At 42.6% G+C, this 19,976-nt stretch overlaps 2 protein-coding genes across 3 annotated transcripts in view; both read right to left on the bottom strand.

Moving 5' to 3' along the window:
* The window catches only part of LIN7A (lin-7 homolog A, crumbs cell polarity complex component), a 149,094-nt gene that overhangs the window by 114,209 nt on the left and 14,909 nt on the right, over positions 1-19,976 (bottom strand). The window contains exon 1 of one of the 2 annotated variants that reach the window (XM_021093061.2): positions 6,072-9,856. The exons of the other annotated variant lie outside the window; for it this stretch is intronic. Coding sequence (XP_020948720.1) covers positions 6,072-6,084 — 13 coding nt within the window. The 5' untranslated portion in view covers positions 6,085-9,856. Of the gene's footprint in view, positions 1-6,071; positions 9,857-19,976 lie in introns of those variants that run through there. 2 annotated transcript variants of the gene reach the window in all.
* On the bottom strand, positions 11,265-17,414 carry LOC146403609 (uncharacterized). Its single transcript, XM_084957737.1, has 2 exons — positions 15,982-17,414; positions 11,265-15,019 (listed from the first exon to the last, which is right to left on the bottom strand). The coding sequence occupies exon 2, from the start codon at positions 14,396-14,398 to the stop codon at positions 13,988-13,990; it is 411 nt and encodes a 136-aa protein (XP_084813863.1). The 5' UTR covers positions 14,399-15,019; positions 15,982-17,414; the 3' UTR covers positions 11,265-13,987.

The following is a 19,976-nucleotide window of genomic DNA, read 5'->3' as shown; positions in this document are numbered from 1 at the left end:
TCAGAGCTCCTCAGTGATACAATGTGTGGCCATGTTGAGCATCCCTGATACGGCCTCTCGAGGTGCACCTGCGGGGATTCTAATAACAATGTTATCTGTAACACTAATTGCTGTCCCAGATGGTGTTTAGTATGGCACGATTTCTACACATTTTACCTCTCTTAGCACGACGCACTTAGCATTTTACAGAAAAGGAAACTGAAACCCATCAAGGTAAAATTACTTCTCCAGGGAAAAAGCTAGTAAGATGCAGAGTTAGGATTTGAATCCTGGCAACATGACTCTAGAGTCTGGATGACATTTGACACATGGGATCCATCTGCACTTCCTCTCCAAGGCTGGGAACAGAGATTAAGCTAATCTGATCAACAAATGCTTGCTGAAAGCAGTGGTTCTTAAATTTTGGTCAACAAAAAAATTTAACCTTGGACCATTTATTAAAAATTGAGATTAAAAAAAAAAAGAAGCTGAGGGTGAAGCTTTGAAATCTACTCTTTTAGTAGTCATCTCGGATGGTGCTGATGCAGGAAGCGGTTCACAAATGCACTTTACAGGTTACTGATAGTTTAATATGTGAGCCAGAACAAAGTGAGTTAATGGCCATCATTTATTCCGTGTTTACTTGCCTTACTTAGATCATCTTATAAAATCCTCACAAATATATAAAAAGATTACTGTTTCCATTATACAGTTAAAAGAAAAAAAAAAACCCTAGATAGATGAATTATCTGGCTTAAGGCTATACAACTAGTAAATGGTAGGACAAGGATTCCAAACCAGATATGTCTGACGCCAGTGCCCATGCTCTTATTTATTTCTCTATCTTGCCATGGAAAAGGGATTAGAAATAAAATAATAAAGGAATGGAAATCTTATTACTTAAATAGAGCATCATGGACCACTGCAAGCTGAGGCAAACAGATACAACACTGACCACAGTCCCGGACGATACAATACCACATGATCAGTTGAGTTTCTCACATTCTGGGAAACCACAGGGGTGAGCACATCCGAGAGCAGAGGATGAGCCTTGCCCTGGGAAGACCTCCTTCGTGACCAGGTATCGCTCCTTCCAGGTAATTTTAACAAATGCGTTCATATTGATAACATCTTCTTCACTGGAATGATCAAATCATCACCAATTGCCTCATGATCATGAAATTACACTCTTTGGAAAGATTTCCTTTAAAATAAACTGAATGTCACAACCAAAACAACCAAATACTGGAACGTAAGTAGGATGAGCTCCCAGTGATCAATTAACAGCTTCTCTTTCCGTACTGATGATTTCTTATTAACTCGGTTAACATTTAGACTGCCGAATTTGACCCATGACTCACCTGCATCTGGAACGTGGATGAGGATGGAGCTGGGTCATTTAAGGCACTAATTCCACAAAAATTTATTGAGTACTGGGGCAAACAATATGAGTTACTGCCCCAACGTCATCTAAAAGCCTCATGTTCCTTGCATTCTTCTACTACAGAAGCTGAGAAGCGAATATACTTCTATTTCCAGACTCTTGTGTCATTTGGCCAAGTTGTTTAAGGGTAAAGTCACTGGGTACGGATTCCAGGAAGGCTTTTTAAGTGACCAAACTGCTGGCCTCTGCGTCAGCATTTTGGTCCTTGCGCCCCTCCCTTTCCTCGTTCTCCCGCCAGCCTTACGTGTGCCTGGAGGTGAGTCAGCCATTTGGTCATGGGCTAAAGCAGGTGGGGTGAGAAGAAGGATGGGGCCTTGCCCTTGATGTCATCACTGAGCTGTGCCCTGACCTTCAACTGTGCAACCCCACGATTCTTGTCTACGTGGCAAACCTATGCTCTACTACTTGGTTCTCTATGACTTACTGCTTAGTACAAACAAACTGACATAAGAGGACATGACTTTAAAGGCATTATACTGGGTTGCAGGGATAAGGAGTTAGTTGACGTGATTGAGAAACTACAGTCCTTTGATTAAGACAGTCACGGAAAGCCTCCCTGAGAAGGCCACAATGGACTAAGACCTGAGTACTGACAAGGAGCTCTATGTAAATCCAAAGGAGAAACATCCAGACACAAAGAAAAGCAAGGGCAGAGGCCCTGGGCTGAGGGCAGCAGGCCTACGGAGAGGAAAACAGGCAAAACCTGGGTCAGTGGAACCCAGAGTGTGAGGCAGAGACAAAGAGCAACAATGGTGTGGCTGGTAAACGATTAACAGTCAGGCCTCCAAAACGCAGGGACAAAACAGAAAAAGCCTGTCTTTGTCACATTTTCTAATTTCCACAGCGTAAATACTCCCACCATGGCCAGTTTCAAGCTACCAAGGGGACGCCGCTGACTTGCAAAATTCTCAACTACAGGCAGTCCGATCTGCCAAGGCAGAAAGGACTAACTCCAATCCACCCTGCAGAGGAAACAAAGTTTGAGAAGGGGGACAAGACTTGGGCAAAGATTTTCTTTCACAGGAAGGTCATATTATACTGCAGGGTACTTACCGCAGAAAAAAGCCATTGGAGAGGTTTCAGCAGAAGAATGCTATGCTTTGTTTCACATTTAATAAACAGCACTATGACTGCTCTGTGAAATATGGTTGTGAACCACAGGTACACACAGGAAACCAATTAAGAAGAAGGCTGTTCCAGTGGCCTTGGTAGGAAATGGTGGAAGTTTAGACTAAACAGCAGCAGTGGGGCTGGCACAACGTGGGCAGCACAGGTGGGGAGAAGAGTCAGTACCCTGGCGGGCGGGGGGTACAGCTGTATGACGAGGTCTCTACAGAACATCGCTCCAGCAGAAAAGGAAGGGTTTGTGAATACAGTCATCTGCCTCAGCCTGTGTCATCAATAATTGTGGCTGCTACTTTTACTCATACAACCAAATGGTGTCAACAAATTTAATAAGTAATAAGAATAAAGGTAGGACAAGAGTTCCCGTCGTGGATCAGTGGTAACGACCCTGACAGGTATCCATGAGGACGCAGGTTCGAGCTCTGGCCTCGCTCAGTGGGTTAAGGATTCAGCGTTGCCGTGAGCTTCCGTGTGGGTCGCAGATGCGGCTCAGATCGGGTGTTGCTGAGGCTGTGGCATAGGCTCCCATTCAAGCCCTAGCCTGGGAACGTTCACAGGCCATGGGTGCAACCCTAAAAAGACAAAAAAAGAATAAGAGGCAAAGTCTCACCCTGAAGACAAAACTGTTTTAAAAGGAAAGAGGAAGAGACCCTTTCTCCTGTTACTCTCTTCCTGTCCATACAGCATCTGTCCATTCTGGGTCCGCAAGCGGTTCCATAAAGCGTTTTACCACCACACTGAGCGGCTAGAGAATATGGACAAAAACCTCAAGGTCAGAGACCTGGGAACTGCAACAATGTGGAAATACTGATTTTATACAGTTACCAGGGATCTCAATGCGAATATAATTACGATGAGATCTTCATAAGGCGTGCCAGGCACACGTGCCCCATGTGCCATCTACTCCATCTTTTCTTCTAACCCGTTCCTTCTGTGAGTCCTGACTTCCTGTTCTATTAGTAACAACGTTTGAAGAGGAAATGTGAAATCAGAGAAATGGAATTACGCTACTCAAATTTGATACGGTGACCGGATGCCCTCTTTTTAGACATACTAATACCTGAGCAACAAAGTGTAAGTAAAATTGCTCTGGACAGCTAAACCTAGCCACAAGTCAGGATTTCACACACAGTGTTGGAAGAAGACATTTTATTTATTTATTTTTTTTTTTTGTCTTTTTGCTATTTCTTTGGGCCGCTCCCGCGGCATATGGAGGTTCCCAGGCTAGGGGTCGAATCGGAGCTGTAGCCACCAGCCTACGCCAGAGCCACAGCAACGAGGGATCCGAGCCGCGTCTGCAACCTACACCACAGCTCACGGCAACGCCGGATCCTTAACCCACTGAGCAAGGCCAGGGACCGAACCCGCAACCTCATGGTTCCTAGTCGGATTCGTTAACCACTGCGCCATGACGGGAACTCCAAGACTACATTTTAAATAGTGTATGTGAAATATTGACTTACTTTCGCCTCACAATATGTCTAAAAATTGGACCAAAGAATGCTCGGTTTAAAAATCTAATGCTGTACAACACAGCATGTGCACCAACAAACAAAAATAAATGGCCAATAGTGCTTTCCACTGCATTGCTGTGAAACGAAAGGAAACTGTCAGAGTTCCCACTGTGGTTCAGCAGTAGTGAACCCGACTAGCATCCATGACAATTGTGAGTCCGATCCCCAGCATTGCTGTGGCTGTGGTGTAGGCCAGAAGCTGCAGCTAGATTCAGCCCCCAGCCTGGGAACGTCCATGTGCCGCAGGTGCAGCCCTAAAAAGGAGAAGAAACTGTCAGTTTACAAGTTCCTGCCGAGACACGATAAGCCACGAGTCCTTCTCAGCTGATACTCATCTCTACCTGGACCCACCCACAACCTGCCCCGTTTCTTAAATGCGGACTGATAAGTAAAACCTAGGAAGAAGCACCTCAATTTAAATATGCTCGAATTAAAAGCTTTACTTCCGATGCTGTTAAATACAATTCCACTTTATGCTTATTTTCAAAAGTTGACTGACTTCTTCCTGGGATTTGGGATGACATTGAAGTACACCACAAAAATGAAGTTTGACAATATTAGAATTTTTAAATAGTGAATTTATAGAACAAAAAATCTTAGCCCAGACTCTGCTCCAAGGGTTTGTCAAAACCTACTGCAATCAGAACACTTTTGTGTGTGTGTGTATGTGCGTGTATGTGTCTTTTTGCCTTTTTTAGGGCCGATTCTGTGGCATATGGAGGTTCCCAGGCTAGGGGTCAAATCAGAGCTGTAGCCACCAGCCTACACCACAGCTCACGGCAATGCCAGATCCTTAACCCACGGAGCAAGGCCAGGGATCGAACCCGCAACCTCATGGTTCCTAGTCAGATTCCTTAACCACTGCACGACGATGGGAACTCCCAGAACACTTTAAGCTACAAAATGAAAAGGTGTAGTTGCTAAGAGATTCTCTGCAGTGGTAGGTGCCTGTTTCATCTGATTACTTACACAATAAACAAATCTTGAGGTATACAAAGCTTAGGCCATGGCTTACTCTGTTAAACAATCCCTGTTATGTGGCTGGAATGAATAATGTGTCCCCAGTTTTTCTAGGAACTATATTCAGCATTTTCTTCTTTTTCTTTTCTTCTTTCCTTCCTTTTTTTTTTAAACTCATCTAATTTTCCCAAGCAGCTATAACTGAAGCTTGATTTGCTTACCATCACCTGAGACCTCAGAAAATCAAGTTACAACTTCCTTTTTGCTTCATCTTTCTGTTCTAGCTATTATATTTGATGTCTTTCCCTTCTATATTTTCACTTCACTTTTCTTTTTAATCTTGCACCCATGTCTTCACATAATGACAGCCAACTGTAACCTTATTCCTAATGAGAACGACATTAGCTCATCTCATTTTTTTATTTCCAGCCTTCTTGGCATCCATGCAAATAAACACCTGACTTGATCATGTTTGGGGAATCTACGAGGAATCAGACCCGGCCGAAATGTGATCTGTTTTTGCATGTCTGAAAGAAACTGAACAATCTACTTGCCCTCTTTTATGCTAAATACTAAAACATCTGTGTCCTATTAATTTTGTATACTCCACTGTATCAAAACAGAATCATGACAATTGTAGGTACTTAAAAACTAACTGTTGAATAAAACTGACTATATGAAATTAAATGTTATATTAAGTATTTGTCTTCACTAGTTACAATATTATATTAAGTCTGATTTGAGAAGATTTAAATTTCTTATAAAATGTGAACTCTGAGAAAATGAGGATTTAAGGGATTGGACTCCATATTTTTGTAATGATCAAATTTAGTCTTCTACAAGTGAGTGGACGAAGAACCATGGGTATGACTTGGAAAGTGGATCAGGGTTTATTTTAGCATTCAGGAAAACGATTATTTTACATTCTCTGGGAGGTGCAAATTGTTTCTGAGATTTCTTAGAAAATTAATGGGCGCTTCTTCATTAGCCAATTAAGTACTGGGATAGCTGCAGGAATACTACTGCCATACAGATTCAAAATGCAATACCTCCAAAGTGCATCACCAGCCACGGCCTGTCCGTTCACACTCCCCCTTCCAGGCACTTCACCTACGGCCTCAGCTGATTTTAGACGCCGTTGGCTGAAAGAACAAACACACCTTTCACAGAGCTTTAATTTAACGTTAAACTGAAATCTATGCATTTTGCCTTTCCTTCCATAACTCCTTATCTGTCCAATGTTTTCTCAATAAAAGTTAGTTAAATAATTGCTGTCTGGTATTTTAAAATACTAGACACAAAATGATACGGATTGTAAGGGTATTTCCCTGACAGTGCATTAAAAATAACCAAACTTTTATTGTACATTGGTTCGTGATTCCACCTGTGCCTAACGTCAAATTGGAGTTTTTTTCCCCCTGGTAATTATTACTAACACATCCTAATTCCCTTTTTCATGGTGCTCAGGAAATTGGAAGGAGAAGATTTTATCAAGAAATTGCTGAAGAGACACCCAATCAAGTTGGATGTTTTCAAAGAGCTCATTATAAAGAAACCTTACAAATTGAACATTTCGTGTTTCAAATATCTCCTATACTAGAGAACGGATGAATGTTTTTATCTAAACTGACACTTTGATATATTATTCTGCTATCAAGCTACTTAATAATATGTTTCCTCTGTTACCTCATCACTACTGTATCATCCTGTCATTTGGTTTCTTAGTTACTCTGAGAATTGTAAGGTGAGGTTAGTGCAGTGCTATCTACGTCTTTAAAAGATGATTAGAGGACAAAGCGAAGCTCTGTGTTTGCAGAAACCTGTGGTGAGCGGTTGTTGAAAACATGACTACTATCCAGCTGTACAAAAGATGATTTAAAATTCCCAGTGAAAATCATGAAATAATGAGTTTCTGCTCATTACATTAGATTTCCTGGGGCTGCTTTCCATTGATGTTCCTTTCATAAACCAAATTTTTGGAATAGAGAAGGAAAAAGAATTGTCTAGTAAATTATTTCATTTGTATAGCAAACTAATAGTAACTAACAGAGGCGTTACTTGGCCGTAAGTACAGCTATACGATGTATTGATAAATTTAGAGATTACAAAAAACAAACCTGAATACTTTTTTCACCTAATTATAAAATAAATTCACTCCTTAGAGAGGTTTATAGAGTAAATACTAAATTCAGGCCTATGCTTTAGATATTTTTCTTTGTTGAAAAAACATTTTTATTTATGTAATCAAGACTATCACTAATCACGCCTTCTAAAATTAAAACTAAAACTTTCAAAGATGATTCAAAATAATCTAACTTTAGCATAAGATTTCAGGAGCTATTTCATTTTCTCTAAATCCTAAAATCCATTCTTTTACTAAGATTTTAACCAGGAGTATAATGGCGATTTCATTTCTTTTAAAATCTTAGTTTTATCGTTTGTTTGTTTGTTTCTTTGTCTTGCCTTTTCTAGGGCCACACCCGAGGCATATGGAGGTTTCCAGGCTAGGGGTCGAATCGGAGCTGTACCGCCGGCCTGTGCCAGAGCCACAGCAACGCCTGATCTGAGCTGCTTCTGTGACCTGAACTACAGCTCATGGCAACGCCAGATCCTTAACCCACTGAGCGAGGCCAGGGATCAAACCCGCAACCTCCTGATTCCTAGTCAGATTTGTTAACCACTGTGCCACGATGGGAACTCCTAAAATTTTAATTTTATCATAATCATTTTGTCATCAGATCAGCTTTTACATTATGATTAACTGAATTCTATCTCGTATTTTACTTACTGACTTACCAAGTATTTTTCCATTAATTTTAACATGCTCTGGCATAGTTAAAATATTTTAGGAGTATCTGTTATTTGAAGAACACATCTTTGTACATTCACCAAAACCTGGATCTTTCTTATCAAAGATAAAAGTTTTAGCTTTTCGATTTCTTGTTATTGGGCTTTTCTGATTTTCCACCACCTCATGGTCAATTTTAAGCATGTCTATGGTCCTACAATGTACATTTCATCTTAATTTTCATTTTTTTTGCTTAAAATTTGTATAGTACTTCATCTTTTAAAAATTTCAGTATCCATAGCTATGTTCTAGTTCTCATTTCAACATAAATATCACTGCTCTTCCATTGACCAACTTTGAAAATATATTCATTTTATTGGTCTTTTCAAAGACATAGCATTTGATTTAATTAAACATATTTTGTTTCATTGTCATTTATTTAGTAATACCTGCTTTCACCCATACTATTTCCTTCTTTATCAGTTACTTAGATTTATGCGTGTGTGTGTTTTAATGACCCTACTTTTTTCTCAGACTACCACTGCAGCAACATTTTGCTTCTTTTGATCATTTCTTTGTAGTCGACCAATGAATTTTGATTTGTGAAAGTAATTACTGCTTAGAGCAAAATGTTTTCCAAGAGAAAGTTTTTAAGAGGATTATACTTTACTTTCTGATCCTGTCATATATTGATCAGAGAAAATTGCTTGTGTAAATTCTCATTTTGGATTTCAACATTTTTGGAGCCATACATGGCAAATATTCCACAGATGGTTGTAAATAATAAATACAGATACTGACATATGTAAAATGTGTGGCTCCAGCTTAAGCGATTTACTGAAAGTTCAAATAGTCTTACTTCTCACTGTCTATTTATCAGCAGTCAATTTCTGAGGAAGTTGGATTAATTGCTAATTGCTCCCGCTAACAGTTTCTGCCCCATGAACATGTACTGCTGAACTCTTCCTAGGCATGGAAAGGTTTAGGATCCTACGAGATTCTTAGGAATGTTACTCTATGAATATCATGCTTCGTCACGTTTATTTTGGCTTGAATTCCACTTTAACGGTTATTTTTAATACGATTTAATATTTTCATTCCAACTTTCCCCTGGTTTTGCATCTCCCACCTCTTTTTTCAAACTTTCTCTTTTTGATTGTCTCTCTTTCATATCAGCTTAGTATTTTCTTGATTTTCTCTGATATTTATTTGTTAAAGCATGTATTCTGTTTATTCTCTGAATTCTTTCTCTGAAGTCATTTTTTTTGAGACAGGTACTTTTATAAAAACGGTCATTCTCAAAGAGTGATTTTTGTTTGTTTGTTTTTACTTAATATTTAACTTTAGGATTTAGAAGTTCTGGGAGACGAAGTCTGCAGGCTGGGTTATAGACTACAGATGAGGAGTTCATTTTAAAATTCACCAACAAATCATTTACTTGGGTAAAAACAGATGCTACAACTTCATATTAAATTAAAATAACAATATTTTCCTGTCAGATGAAAAGATTTAATCCCATAGACCTCTAGATGTCCTTAAAATTATACTTGTCCCTTTTCTTGTTCGTGACTCATTAGGATCTAAATGATTCAAACTAAACAGGCAAATGCAATAAACCTGACACGACTTGTTCAACAGAGTCTTAAAAGTATGCTAAAAAGCAGGGTTTTGTTCCATTTGAGAGAAGATTAAATAAAATAAGCTTAGCTTTGTTTTATCTTTTGAATAAGATAATATCCCAATCCTTAAATCTGAGTATGATTCACACTTTAAAATGCAAAACAAATTACTCATACATAAACAAGTTTAATTTGAAAGGCATTATTTTTCAAGTGGTATTAACATAAGCTGCTCCTGTCATAATTTACTGAGTAGTTTTATCTTATTTTAGTGACACCTACACTGAATATCCTAACTCAGGTGCAAGAACTTCATCACATTATGATAATGCTTTTAACACATTTATTTTTGCTACATTTATCAAGGGTTTCTCTGACAGGTGAGGAAAAGGATGACCAGTGTCTCTCTTAGGGATCCCTTGTCTTCTATACGCATCTCAATGTCAACCCTTAATTGATGCATATAAACAATGCAACAGAGGAAATTGCGCTGGTTTATAAGCACTGATAGATGGAGCCTATTTTTACCTGACGTTTCAATGACAGAATGGCAGTTCAAAGGCCATCGAAGTTTGAAAGCAGTGACTGAGAAAAGCACACTGTTTACCTGAAAATCACTGTGTATTGAACGAAATTACATCCTTCTTTTGTACAGGGGGTAGATGGCTGTCACATTCCAGGAACATTTTAAACTAAATTCAATATGAAATCAACATGGTTATTTTTACCATGACTCTGAGATCTTCTTTAAAAATGCATGCTATAGGAATATATATGTATGTATTAGATATGTGTATGTGTGTTATTGACTAGTTCTTAAAAGTTACTCAAGCCAGTTTCCTGAGAAGGGCAAAAAGAAACCCTTTGTATGAGTTGAACCACTATTATACCAGGCAATAAGTCGGAAAATTCAAATAAGCATTTTAAGAACTCCAACATATAAGTATTATTTCATTCCAAGAAAAAATACGAATTAAAAATGAGGGGTTTGTGGTGAAAAAAATCAGAACTAATTAGTTTTATTTGCAATTAAAATATCAAAGAATTCACATGACAGGCTCTGAGTTGAAGAAAACACAGGTGCCTAATTCCCAAACTACAAAAAACAATAGAAAGGTGACCATCTGGGGAGAGCTGGCTGACTTAATTTTCCTAGGAGCTCACCGTCTGCTCCATCATTTTCTTCCAAACTCTACATTCTGACCTTGAAAATGCAGCTACATTTTTTGATACATGCATTTCCTCCTAAACCTAAATGCAGGCAGATTTCATTATGCAAAGGATATTAAGACAACAGAGGACATACTGTGTTGTCTTTTATTTCATCTCAGTTTTCTACTTTTTAAAGGTTTTATTTCTCATGGTGATGCTTTCTCAGCCATTCTATAAATTCCTACACTTTCCATGATACACCTGCACATGACAAGGACAGCTCTGAGAAACAAGTGCTGCTTTGAGAGCCGTTCAAGAAGGCCCCAAAGGCAGACCTCTGAGAATGTCAAGGAAGAGACTTGGAAACCTAGGAATCCCGATGTGGACAAAATGGACCGTTACAGGAAGGATGACAAGGCTAAAACCGTGAGCAATTCCTGGCTTGTCACCACACACTGATTGCCCAAGTATGCCGAGGACGTTGGGATGCACCTTACTGACCTGGGGAATTAACACACTGAGCATAAAAACAGCTTTTCCAGTGGGGATATATATACCTATCCATCTCAGTCTGAATTCTAAAAATGATGCTCATTTGCAAGTACTTCCTTTCAAGTACTTCTTGCAAATACTTGTCGCCCTACCTTTTCTAAAACTAGTCTTTGGCTCTGTTCCACTTTCTTTCTTTTTTTTTTTTGGAGGGGTGGAATTTGCAGCTATTGCTACCTCAAAATCTGTAATTCAGGCTCTAATCATTTCGAGATTATTCTCCTACACTACCTATAATGTCTATGCTTCTGAAATTTGTGTCCAGCCTTGAATGCTTTCCAGGTGAAAGCCTGAATTTACACTTCGTTGTTCCCCAGTCTTTTTTTTTTTTTTTCTTTTTTTATTGTCTCTTTAGGGCCGAACTTGCAGCATACGGAAGTTCCCAGGCTAGGGGTCTAATCAGAGCTATAGATGCTGGCCTACACCACAGCCACAGCAACGCAGGATCTGAGCCGCATCTGCGACCTACACCACAGCTCAGGGCAACGCTGGGTCCTTAACCCACTGAGTGAGGCCAGGGATCAAACCCTCATCCTCATGGATCTTAGTCGGGTTCATTAACCACTGAGCCATGATGGGAACTCCTCCCCTCTGCCCCTCAGCATCTTAAAGTTCTTTAAATGTTAAGCTCAGCTCATCAAGTTTGTGAACCCACATGTTCCCACTTTGACTTTTTCCTCTCCCCGTTCTCGCCGTCTGTTTGTCAATAAGGCACGTCCACTATTATCTCCTCCTTCCTTTCCATTCCCGTAACTCCTCCTCAGATTCAGGCCGGGTCGTCCAGATTACACCAAGAACACAGTCCCCAAGTGTCAAACTCTCCCAGAGACTAGGAGGGTTCCTGAAATAATGAGTTCCATGACCTGCATATTCCACACGACTTGGGGATTCACAAAGGGTGAAGAAATATCTTCAAGTTTGTTTAACCTGAAATTTGGGGAACCCAAGGATGTCCTAATCCATTGACCATGGCAGCTTTTTCAAGGTGGACCCTTGAAAAAATAAGTATCTCCCAGAGCCTCTCGTCTTCCCCATACCCTCAATCCTACAGCCAATTTTCATGGCAGCTAATAAGCATACAGCTCAGATGATTTTTCTTCCCTGCTTAAAATTTCTAAATCCTCTCCATTACCCATCAAAGTGAAGCGCCTCTATCTGTCTACAATCTGTATGTTTAATCTTACCTTTCATGACTCCGTTCATCTCTGCAGTTCACCAGATGTCCAGCCTAGGGTCTAGTGTACTGCAACTGCTCATTCTCAGACCAAATAAATCTGTTTCATCAAATATATGCATACCATCATTTAGCAATGAATCTGCCTTGTGCACACCATCCTGGTACTACGAACATCTCTTTAAAGACGACGGTTTCCTGATGCTCTCCAACCCTAAAGCAAAATCTACTTTGCTGAAGAAAAACATATTTACTTTCCTCTCTCTCCACAATGTGAAAAACTGCTGTAGACAATTAAAGCTACCTGCACTGAATATTTTTAGCAAATTCATTTGTCATTACTGCGTGATTCTCCTGAAATAAAGGTATTAGCATCAAGTGGCACTGAGCATAACTGAACCTGATGGGAATCTGGTGAGTCACTGTGGAATGATCTTATCTGTCATCTTCTTTCACCAGCGTCAAAATACATATTCTTGCTCAATTAAAAAAAAAAAGTAACATCTTTTGAAAATATTCCTAAACATTAAAAAATTGCAGGGTATAATTTAATTGAAATGGTACTTATTGGTCAAGAAATATTTCGTTGTGCATCTGCTTTGGGTCAAGCAGTGGTACCAGGCAAAAGGCAGTCAGGATTGGCACAGCTGCTGCCACAGTCTAGTTCTTACCATTCTTACAGACACAGGAGTTCCAAACGGTGCTGAGTATGAGAACTCCCTCCAGCTACTGTACTAATTCTCTGCTCCCTTGGAAAGCAAACGTCTTCCAAAAAGGTGTTCACGCTGTCTTACTGTCCTTAAAATATCGGTTCTCATCCTCTCTTGAGCCCACACAAGAAAACCTTTATCTGCTATTTCAAAATGAGGGTCAGGGCCAGCAATGGCCTTCGCACTGCTTATCACAGCAGGCCACAGGGCCACAAGAGCACCAACGCCGGATGCTCACCCTGTGAGCCCCAGTCCTCTCCCCCGGCTTCCTTTCATTGGCTTGATCACCACTGTCCTTTGGTTCTCCTCCCCTTCTCCCCTTCGAAGTGTTGTAATTGCCCAGAGCTGAGTCATCAAACATCAATGGTTCCGTCCTCCAGACGGCTTTAAATACCATCCCTGTGTTGACAATCCACAGATTTATGTCTCCATCCTGGACCTGTCCCTTGAGCTCCAGGCTTTTACAGACAGCTGCCAGCTCCAACTCTTCATTCCAGTGTCTCCCAGATATCTCAGCATGTCCCAAACCGTACTTCTCCTGGACAAAAACCCCTCCCCACGAGGCTCTTCCGAGGTCTTTCCACTCTCAGGTGAAACTTCATCTTTTCAGATTCTCAGGGCAAACACCTGAGGCATTATCCGCTGCTTCGTTTCTCCCACACCTTATTCTCAACCCTTCATCAAATCTTGCTGCGAAGTCTTCCAAGCGTGTCCAGAATTTGACTATCGAGCACGACCTTTCCTGTTACTACCCAGACCCCAAGAACCTGACCTGGGTTCTTTCAATCACTTTCTAACTAACCTCCCCGTCAATAAAGCAGAGGAAGCCCCTTCAAACTAAGCAGCCCACCTGTGGCTTCAGCGTCTTGCAGCTAAAGTCAAAGTCCTGCAAACAGCGCGCCTCGCTGCCTTAGCCAGTCCAGGGGCGCAGGACCCACCTACCTCGAGGGCCGGGTTCGGCTCCCCCAAACGTTCACGTCGCGGTCTTCCCGGAGGCAGCGGGGCCGCCCTTGGCAGCCGCAGCCACGGTGTCCGGCCTGGATTCCCCAGAGTTTTGCATGACGACCTGCGGCTCCTGCTGCTCCAGGCCTTGGCTTCCCCGACCGCCCACGGTGGCTGCACTGGACCCAGCCCCCAGGCTGTGACAACCGAACTGCCCCTCGCACGGATGCTCACCACGAGGCCAGGGCCCGCACCCCGGGGCTGGGATCCCTGGACCGAAACGCCTCCGAGGTTGGAGGAAGGGTGCGGAAGGCAAGGCCTGGCGTCCCCAGGAATCCCCGGGGCGGCCTGGCGCCACCTGGCGGCTGCTTTCGGGGCTGCACCTTCCAGACGGGGTCCTCCAGGGACCCGCCGGGGCACCTCCCACCTGGGCCCTGGCCATCCCAGAGGGAGGGGTAACGACTAAAAAGACCTCACTGGGGCCCCCCACCCGTCTCTCTTCATCTCTCTTTCTACCCTTTCCCTGGCTCACTCCGCCTCAGCCACACGGGACTCATTGCTGTGTCTGCAGTGCTTTCAGAACATTATTGCCTCGAGTCCTTTATGTTTCTTCACGGTTCCTCCGAGGAAGCACTACCTGCTCACCTGTTCAGGTCTTGTCTGCCACCCACCCCCATCTCACAAGAACACAGCCTCGTAAGACTTAAGAGTGTGTCTGTTTTATTCACTACTGCATCCCTAGGGCCTAGGGCAGGAGTTGGGACATAGGCACTCAAAAAATATTTGTTGAATGAATAATGGAGTGAATTTACAAAAGGGCATTTCATTATAATGCTATAGGAGCATAAAAAGAGGATCCAAACTAAGCTGAGGAAACAAAAAAGGAAGACCTTGAAACCCAAATGCTAAAACTACCATTGGAGGAGTTCCCGTCGTGGCTCAATGGTTAACGAATCCAACTAGGAACCATGAGGTGGCAGGTTCGATCCCTGGCCTCAATCAGTGGGTTAAGGATCCAGTGTTGCCATGAGCTTTGGTGTAGGTCACAGATGCTGCTCGGATCCTGCATTGCTGTGGCTGTGGTGTAGGCCGGCGGCTACAGCTCCGTTTCGACCCCTAGCCTGGGAACCTCCAAATGCCTCAGGAGCAGCCCTAAAAAAAGGCAAAAAGACAAAAAAAATAAAATAAAATAAAAAGACCATTGGAGTGTGCCAGGAAAAGGGAGAATGAGGATGGGAAGAGGTTTCCCACAAAAAGAACGACACTGCCAAGACCCTGCGTTGATCTATTCGTTCAACAAGTTTTCATGACATATCTGCAAGGTACCAGGCTGTGTTCTAGGCATTTGGGACATAAGGAGCCAAGGGGAACGGCTCTGTGTAAATATGCGTAGCATATGATCCGTTAATAAAATTAAGAACATGGTAAGATACACTAAGACTACTGGAAAACAAGAAACACTGAAGCGTTCAATGCAAGGAAGGACATGATCAGACAAAAAGCTCAGAAAATCAAAACCAAGCATAATCCTAACGCCCCAGTTCGTTGCTGTTTGAATACAACCAACAGCAGCTCCCCTTCCGGTTCCCCAGTCATTTCTAAGACAAGCCTGCAGCATCAGATAAAGCAAAAATGGTACTAATTTTTTTCCTGTATGTGAATACACAAAAATGGTCTTATAAATTGGTTTTCACGTTTTTCAAAATTTTAATATAATTTCATGTCATTTTATTTTTAAAAATCTCTTTTGCATTTTTTCATATTTTTCAAACTTTTTCAAATTCTCCTATTATTTCAGTGTCATATTCTTTCTTCATGGTTTCTATTTTTTATTTTATTTATGTATATATTTATTGACTTTATTTATTCATTTATTTATTTTACAGCTGCATGTGTGGCATATGGAAGTTCCCAAGCTAGGGGTCGAATGGCAACTAGAGCTGCCAGCCTGCGCCACAGCCACAGCAATGTGGGATCCGAGCCGCATCTGCAACCTACACCACAGCTCACAACAGTGCCAGATACTTAAACCACTGAGCCAGGCCAGGGACAGAACCTGCATCCTTATGGTTACTAGTCCAGTTCATTACTGCAGAGCCACAATAGGAACTCCGTCCTTATAGTTTCTATTTTGAAACTGCATTTTTAAAAATTTTATTTTATGTTTTGGCTGCCCTGCAGCAAATGGAGCTCCCAGGCCAAGGATCAGATCCAAGTCAAATTTGCAACCTAAGCCCCAGCTGCGGCAACACCAGATCCTTATTTAACCCACTGTGCCAGGCCAGGGATCGAATCTGCATGCTAGGACTCCCACTGAGCCACAGGGGGAATTCCTTAAAGGAGATTTTTAAATCACTGTAAATATACTTATTTTACAGTTTCCCGATTCTGCTCTACGAATTTCTGTCCTTTCTGCCCAAAACAAGGGCTCACTCACCTGCTGGTTTGTTGGCAGCATGGACTCATTCCGGGGTTCTTTCTCCTTCTCGCTCACTTCTAATGTTGAATTGTGAGCTCACTTTGGCAGGGATTACTTGTTCTCTGAGAAACCAACGCAGCTGGATGTTTCTTCAGAGTGCTTTCACTTTACTTCCTCTGGTCTGTCCTGGGCTAGGACTTGTTTTATATAAGTTTCTTGAGAGAAAGTTTCCTGAACCAACTGTGTGTTACATGCAGACTCCAAGCTGAGTGATGCAGTTGAGGGCATACATACAGCGAAGACCTGACATGTCACCCAGGTCCTGCTGTGCCATCAGCCATGGGGCTGAGAGCACTTGGCATCCCTTTCATCTCACCCCAGCCGCGTCTACCGATATGTCAGCTTGACACCTGTGGCCTTCCAGCCTGCATCTCCTCTTTCATTCCTGCCCGTGGAGGTTATGCTTTCTCAACTTGCAGTCTAAGGTATAGACTGGGTTGGGTTGGGTTGGGTTGGGTCTTTTGGCTGCACCCAGGGCCCAGGAAAGTTCCCGGACTAGGGATCAAATCTGAGCTGAGCTGAAACCTACACCACAGCTACGGTAATGCTGGATCTTGAACCCACTGCATCAGGACAGGGCTGGAACTTGTACTTCTGCTGCCTCAGAAACAACTCTGGATCCTTAACCTGTGGTGCAGCGGGAACTCCTACAGGTAGTTTTTTAATTGTTAGATTTTATCTAGAACATCTTGGTGTTTATAATAGGAAAGGTTCTGTGTTAGGCTCTGTCTGCCATATTACAGATTCACTCTAATTAGTCTTTAAATTGGAATTCAGTGTGAAATGTGTGCAACAACATAAAGACAGTCCACCTAACCAAACAGTTGTTCAGATGTGCAAATAAATACCAAAAATTAACCTGGCTGCAGAAATGCTTTCCACGTCTGTCTTCCCAACTAACACAATTTCTTACTCATTTATGTAGGTTAGTATAAATTATAACCCACAAAGCATGAGTTAACTTTGCAAAACAGTAAGCGAATAACTAATAGAATAACTAACAGGAATAGAAACCCATTCCAGCAGACAGTGGTGAGCCAGGCTCACACCCAGCACAGGCTCGTTCATCTGTGGCAGAAGAGACACTGGGTGCCATATAAGTGGGGAAGGAGAATTCAGCTAAAATGTTTAACAGAGAGGTGAAAGTCCCAATGTGAGCGCCCATGACAATATAAAACTTACGGGAGTGGCAAATACTCAGACAGTTTTTTTTTCCCACAAACTTTTACAGGGAGCTCGTGAGAAAGACCAGATCACAGTTGAGAGTAGAGGAAGACCCACTACGACTTGGAGATGGATAAAAGAAAAAGCCCTCTATCCCAGGAGGAAGGAGAGGGAGGCAGGAGACAATGCCAGTTCCAGCATCCTACACCCATGCTCCTAGAGGTCCCTACCACTGGGGAAGGGGCAGGGAGCTCTCCCAGGACAAGAGCCTCCAAGGACAAAGGCGGAGTTTAGTCTGGAAGATGTGGGAGAGGCAGGATCACTATGAAAGCCCCATCCTTGAGACTCAGGCACAGTGTCTTCCAGAGACCAAGGCTGGGCCAGCACAGCAGAGAAGCTCCTCTGACCCCACCACCAGGCTCATGAGTACAAGAAGCTGAAACAAGGAGGTAGATGGGTCCCAGGCCCAGCAACCTTCCTCTGTTCCCTGTGGGCAGAAACCTGCAAGATAATGATTATGGTAGGAGCAAGGAGGAGCTGCATCCTTGCTGCTTGGATAAAAGAGGCCACCTCTTTCTCCCTCTCTGGTCAAGGAGACCTCCAGAGCTACATGCCTGCAGGAAGGTCCTCAGGAGTCAGAAGCAGGAGGGGCACCACACCATCGTACGTCCTGCCAACTTCCCAGAAACCCTGACAGTGGAACTGGCTAAAAGATGTGCACGCACGGGGGAAGGGCCCCGAGTCAGACCAAACGTGGGCTCAGGGTGAGACGGGGCAAGATGACTGGCCAGAGGAGGCCTGGCCAAAGCGTGGAGAGCTCTCTTCCTCTCTTGCTCTTGCGGGTCTGTCTCTGTGTCTCCCCCTACCTCCCACCCCCACCCAAAGCCTGCCTGTGCTTTCTCCACACCACCTTCTCTCTTCTCTCCCAATAAACACTTTATTTGCCTCCCTGCTCTCAGTCTCTTTGCAGATTTCTGTCTCCAAAGGGACAAGTTCTGGGGACTTACATCAAGTGGTTGGGGTTCAGCGTTCTCACCCCAGAGTCACCCAAGAACCAAACAGCCACCTACCCCTCAGGGCATGTAGAGATCAAGGAGGGAGGCCCACTCGGGCCACCAGGGTACAAGGAAGGCTGGAAGCTGCTTAAAAGGGGAAGCAACTTAAATGGTTTCCTTGAATGTGAATATAAAGGCCAGTCTCTCTTTTCTACGTTTTAGTGCCCAAAAGCAGAGGTTGGCAGGCATTTTCTGTAAAGAGTCTGAGAGTAAATAGTCGCAGCTTTGCAGACCGCGGGATCCCCGTCACAACTCCTCTGCCACTGCAGCCTGAAAGCAGCCAGAGCCACTGTGTCAGTGCATGAGCGTGACTGTGTCCCAATAAAACTTTACTTATAATAAACATGGAACATCGAATCTAATACAATGTTCGTGTGTCACAAAATATTTTTCTTTGAGTTTTCCAACCATTGCAAATAAGGAAAAACCATTTTTAGCTCACAGGCTAGATGTGGTATGGGGGCTCTAACGTGTGAGCCCTGATGGAACTCATAATTAGCAGCAATAAATTATGGATTCGCAGCACAGATATAAAATCGCACAAATGACATGCGGGAGCAATTGGAAGGATGCTGCTTGAAGGAAGGCAGTGATAAATTATTAAAGACACACACTGTCAACCCCAGGCCTCCCGCTACAAACAATAAAAGAAAGACAGCAAACTACGCAAAGGGCTACATCAGTATTAGATCAGGAAAACACTATTTGAATAGAAGAAACCTGACTCGCCATAGCTCCTTTACATTTGGAAGATGTGCAATTTACAAATTAAAAAAAGAAAATCCCATTTTAAAAATCATCCAGGACTTCCCGTCATGGCTCGGTCATTAACAAACCCGACTGGCAACCATGAGGTTGCGGGTTCAATCCCTGGCCTCGATCAGTGGGCTGAGGATCCAGCGTTGCCGTGAACTGTGGTGCAGGTTGTAGACGTGTCTCCGATCTGGTGTTGGCGTTGCTACAGCTCTGATTCAACCCCTAGCCTGGGAACCTCCATATGCCTATGTTGAGGGTCAAAAAAAATAAAAATAAAAAATCCAGGAGAAAACTTCTAAGAAGAAAAAATTTAAATATATTTAAATAATTCCATGTATTTGAAAATAATGGAGAACCATCAAGAGAAGCAGCTTTGAAATCTTGTTAGTACACATAAAACAAAGGGGGGAAAATGAAAGAAACAGGACCAGGATGTTAGGTATACCCGAATGTGCATCTGTGTTCAGCTCACCTTGCCTATGGCTAATTTGTGCCACTACTTAGGATAGGGGATTGCTGAGGCCAAGATCACGCGATGACTGCTACACTGTCTCAGCCCAAACTGC

This window comes from Sus scrofa, chromosome 5, assembly GCF_054392235.1.
Source record: "Sus scrofa isolate SSC_HxYL_T2T_F1_AM1 chromosome 5, Sscrofa_HxYL_maternal_Yorkshire_Landrace_v2.0, whole genome shotgun sequence".
Taxonomy (NCBI): Eukaryota; Metazoa; Chordata; class Mammalia; order Artiodactyla; family Suidae; genus Sus; species Sus scrofa.
The sequence above is the reverse complement of the archived record's forward strand: the minus strand, read 5'-3'. Positions and strand labels throughout refer to the sequence as shown.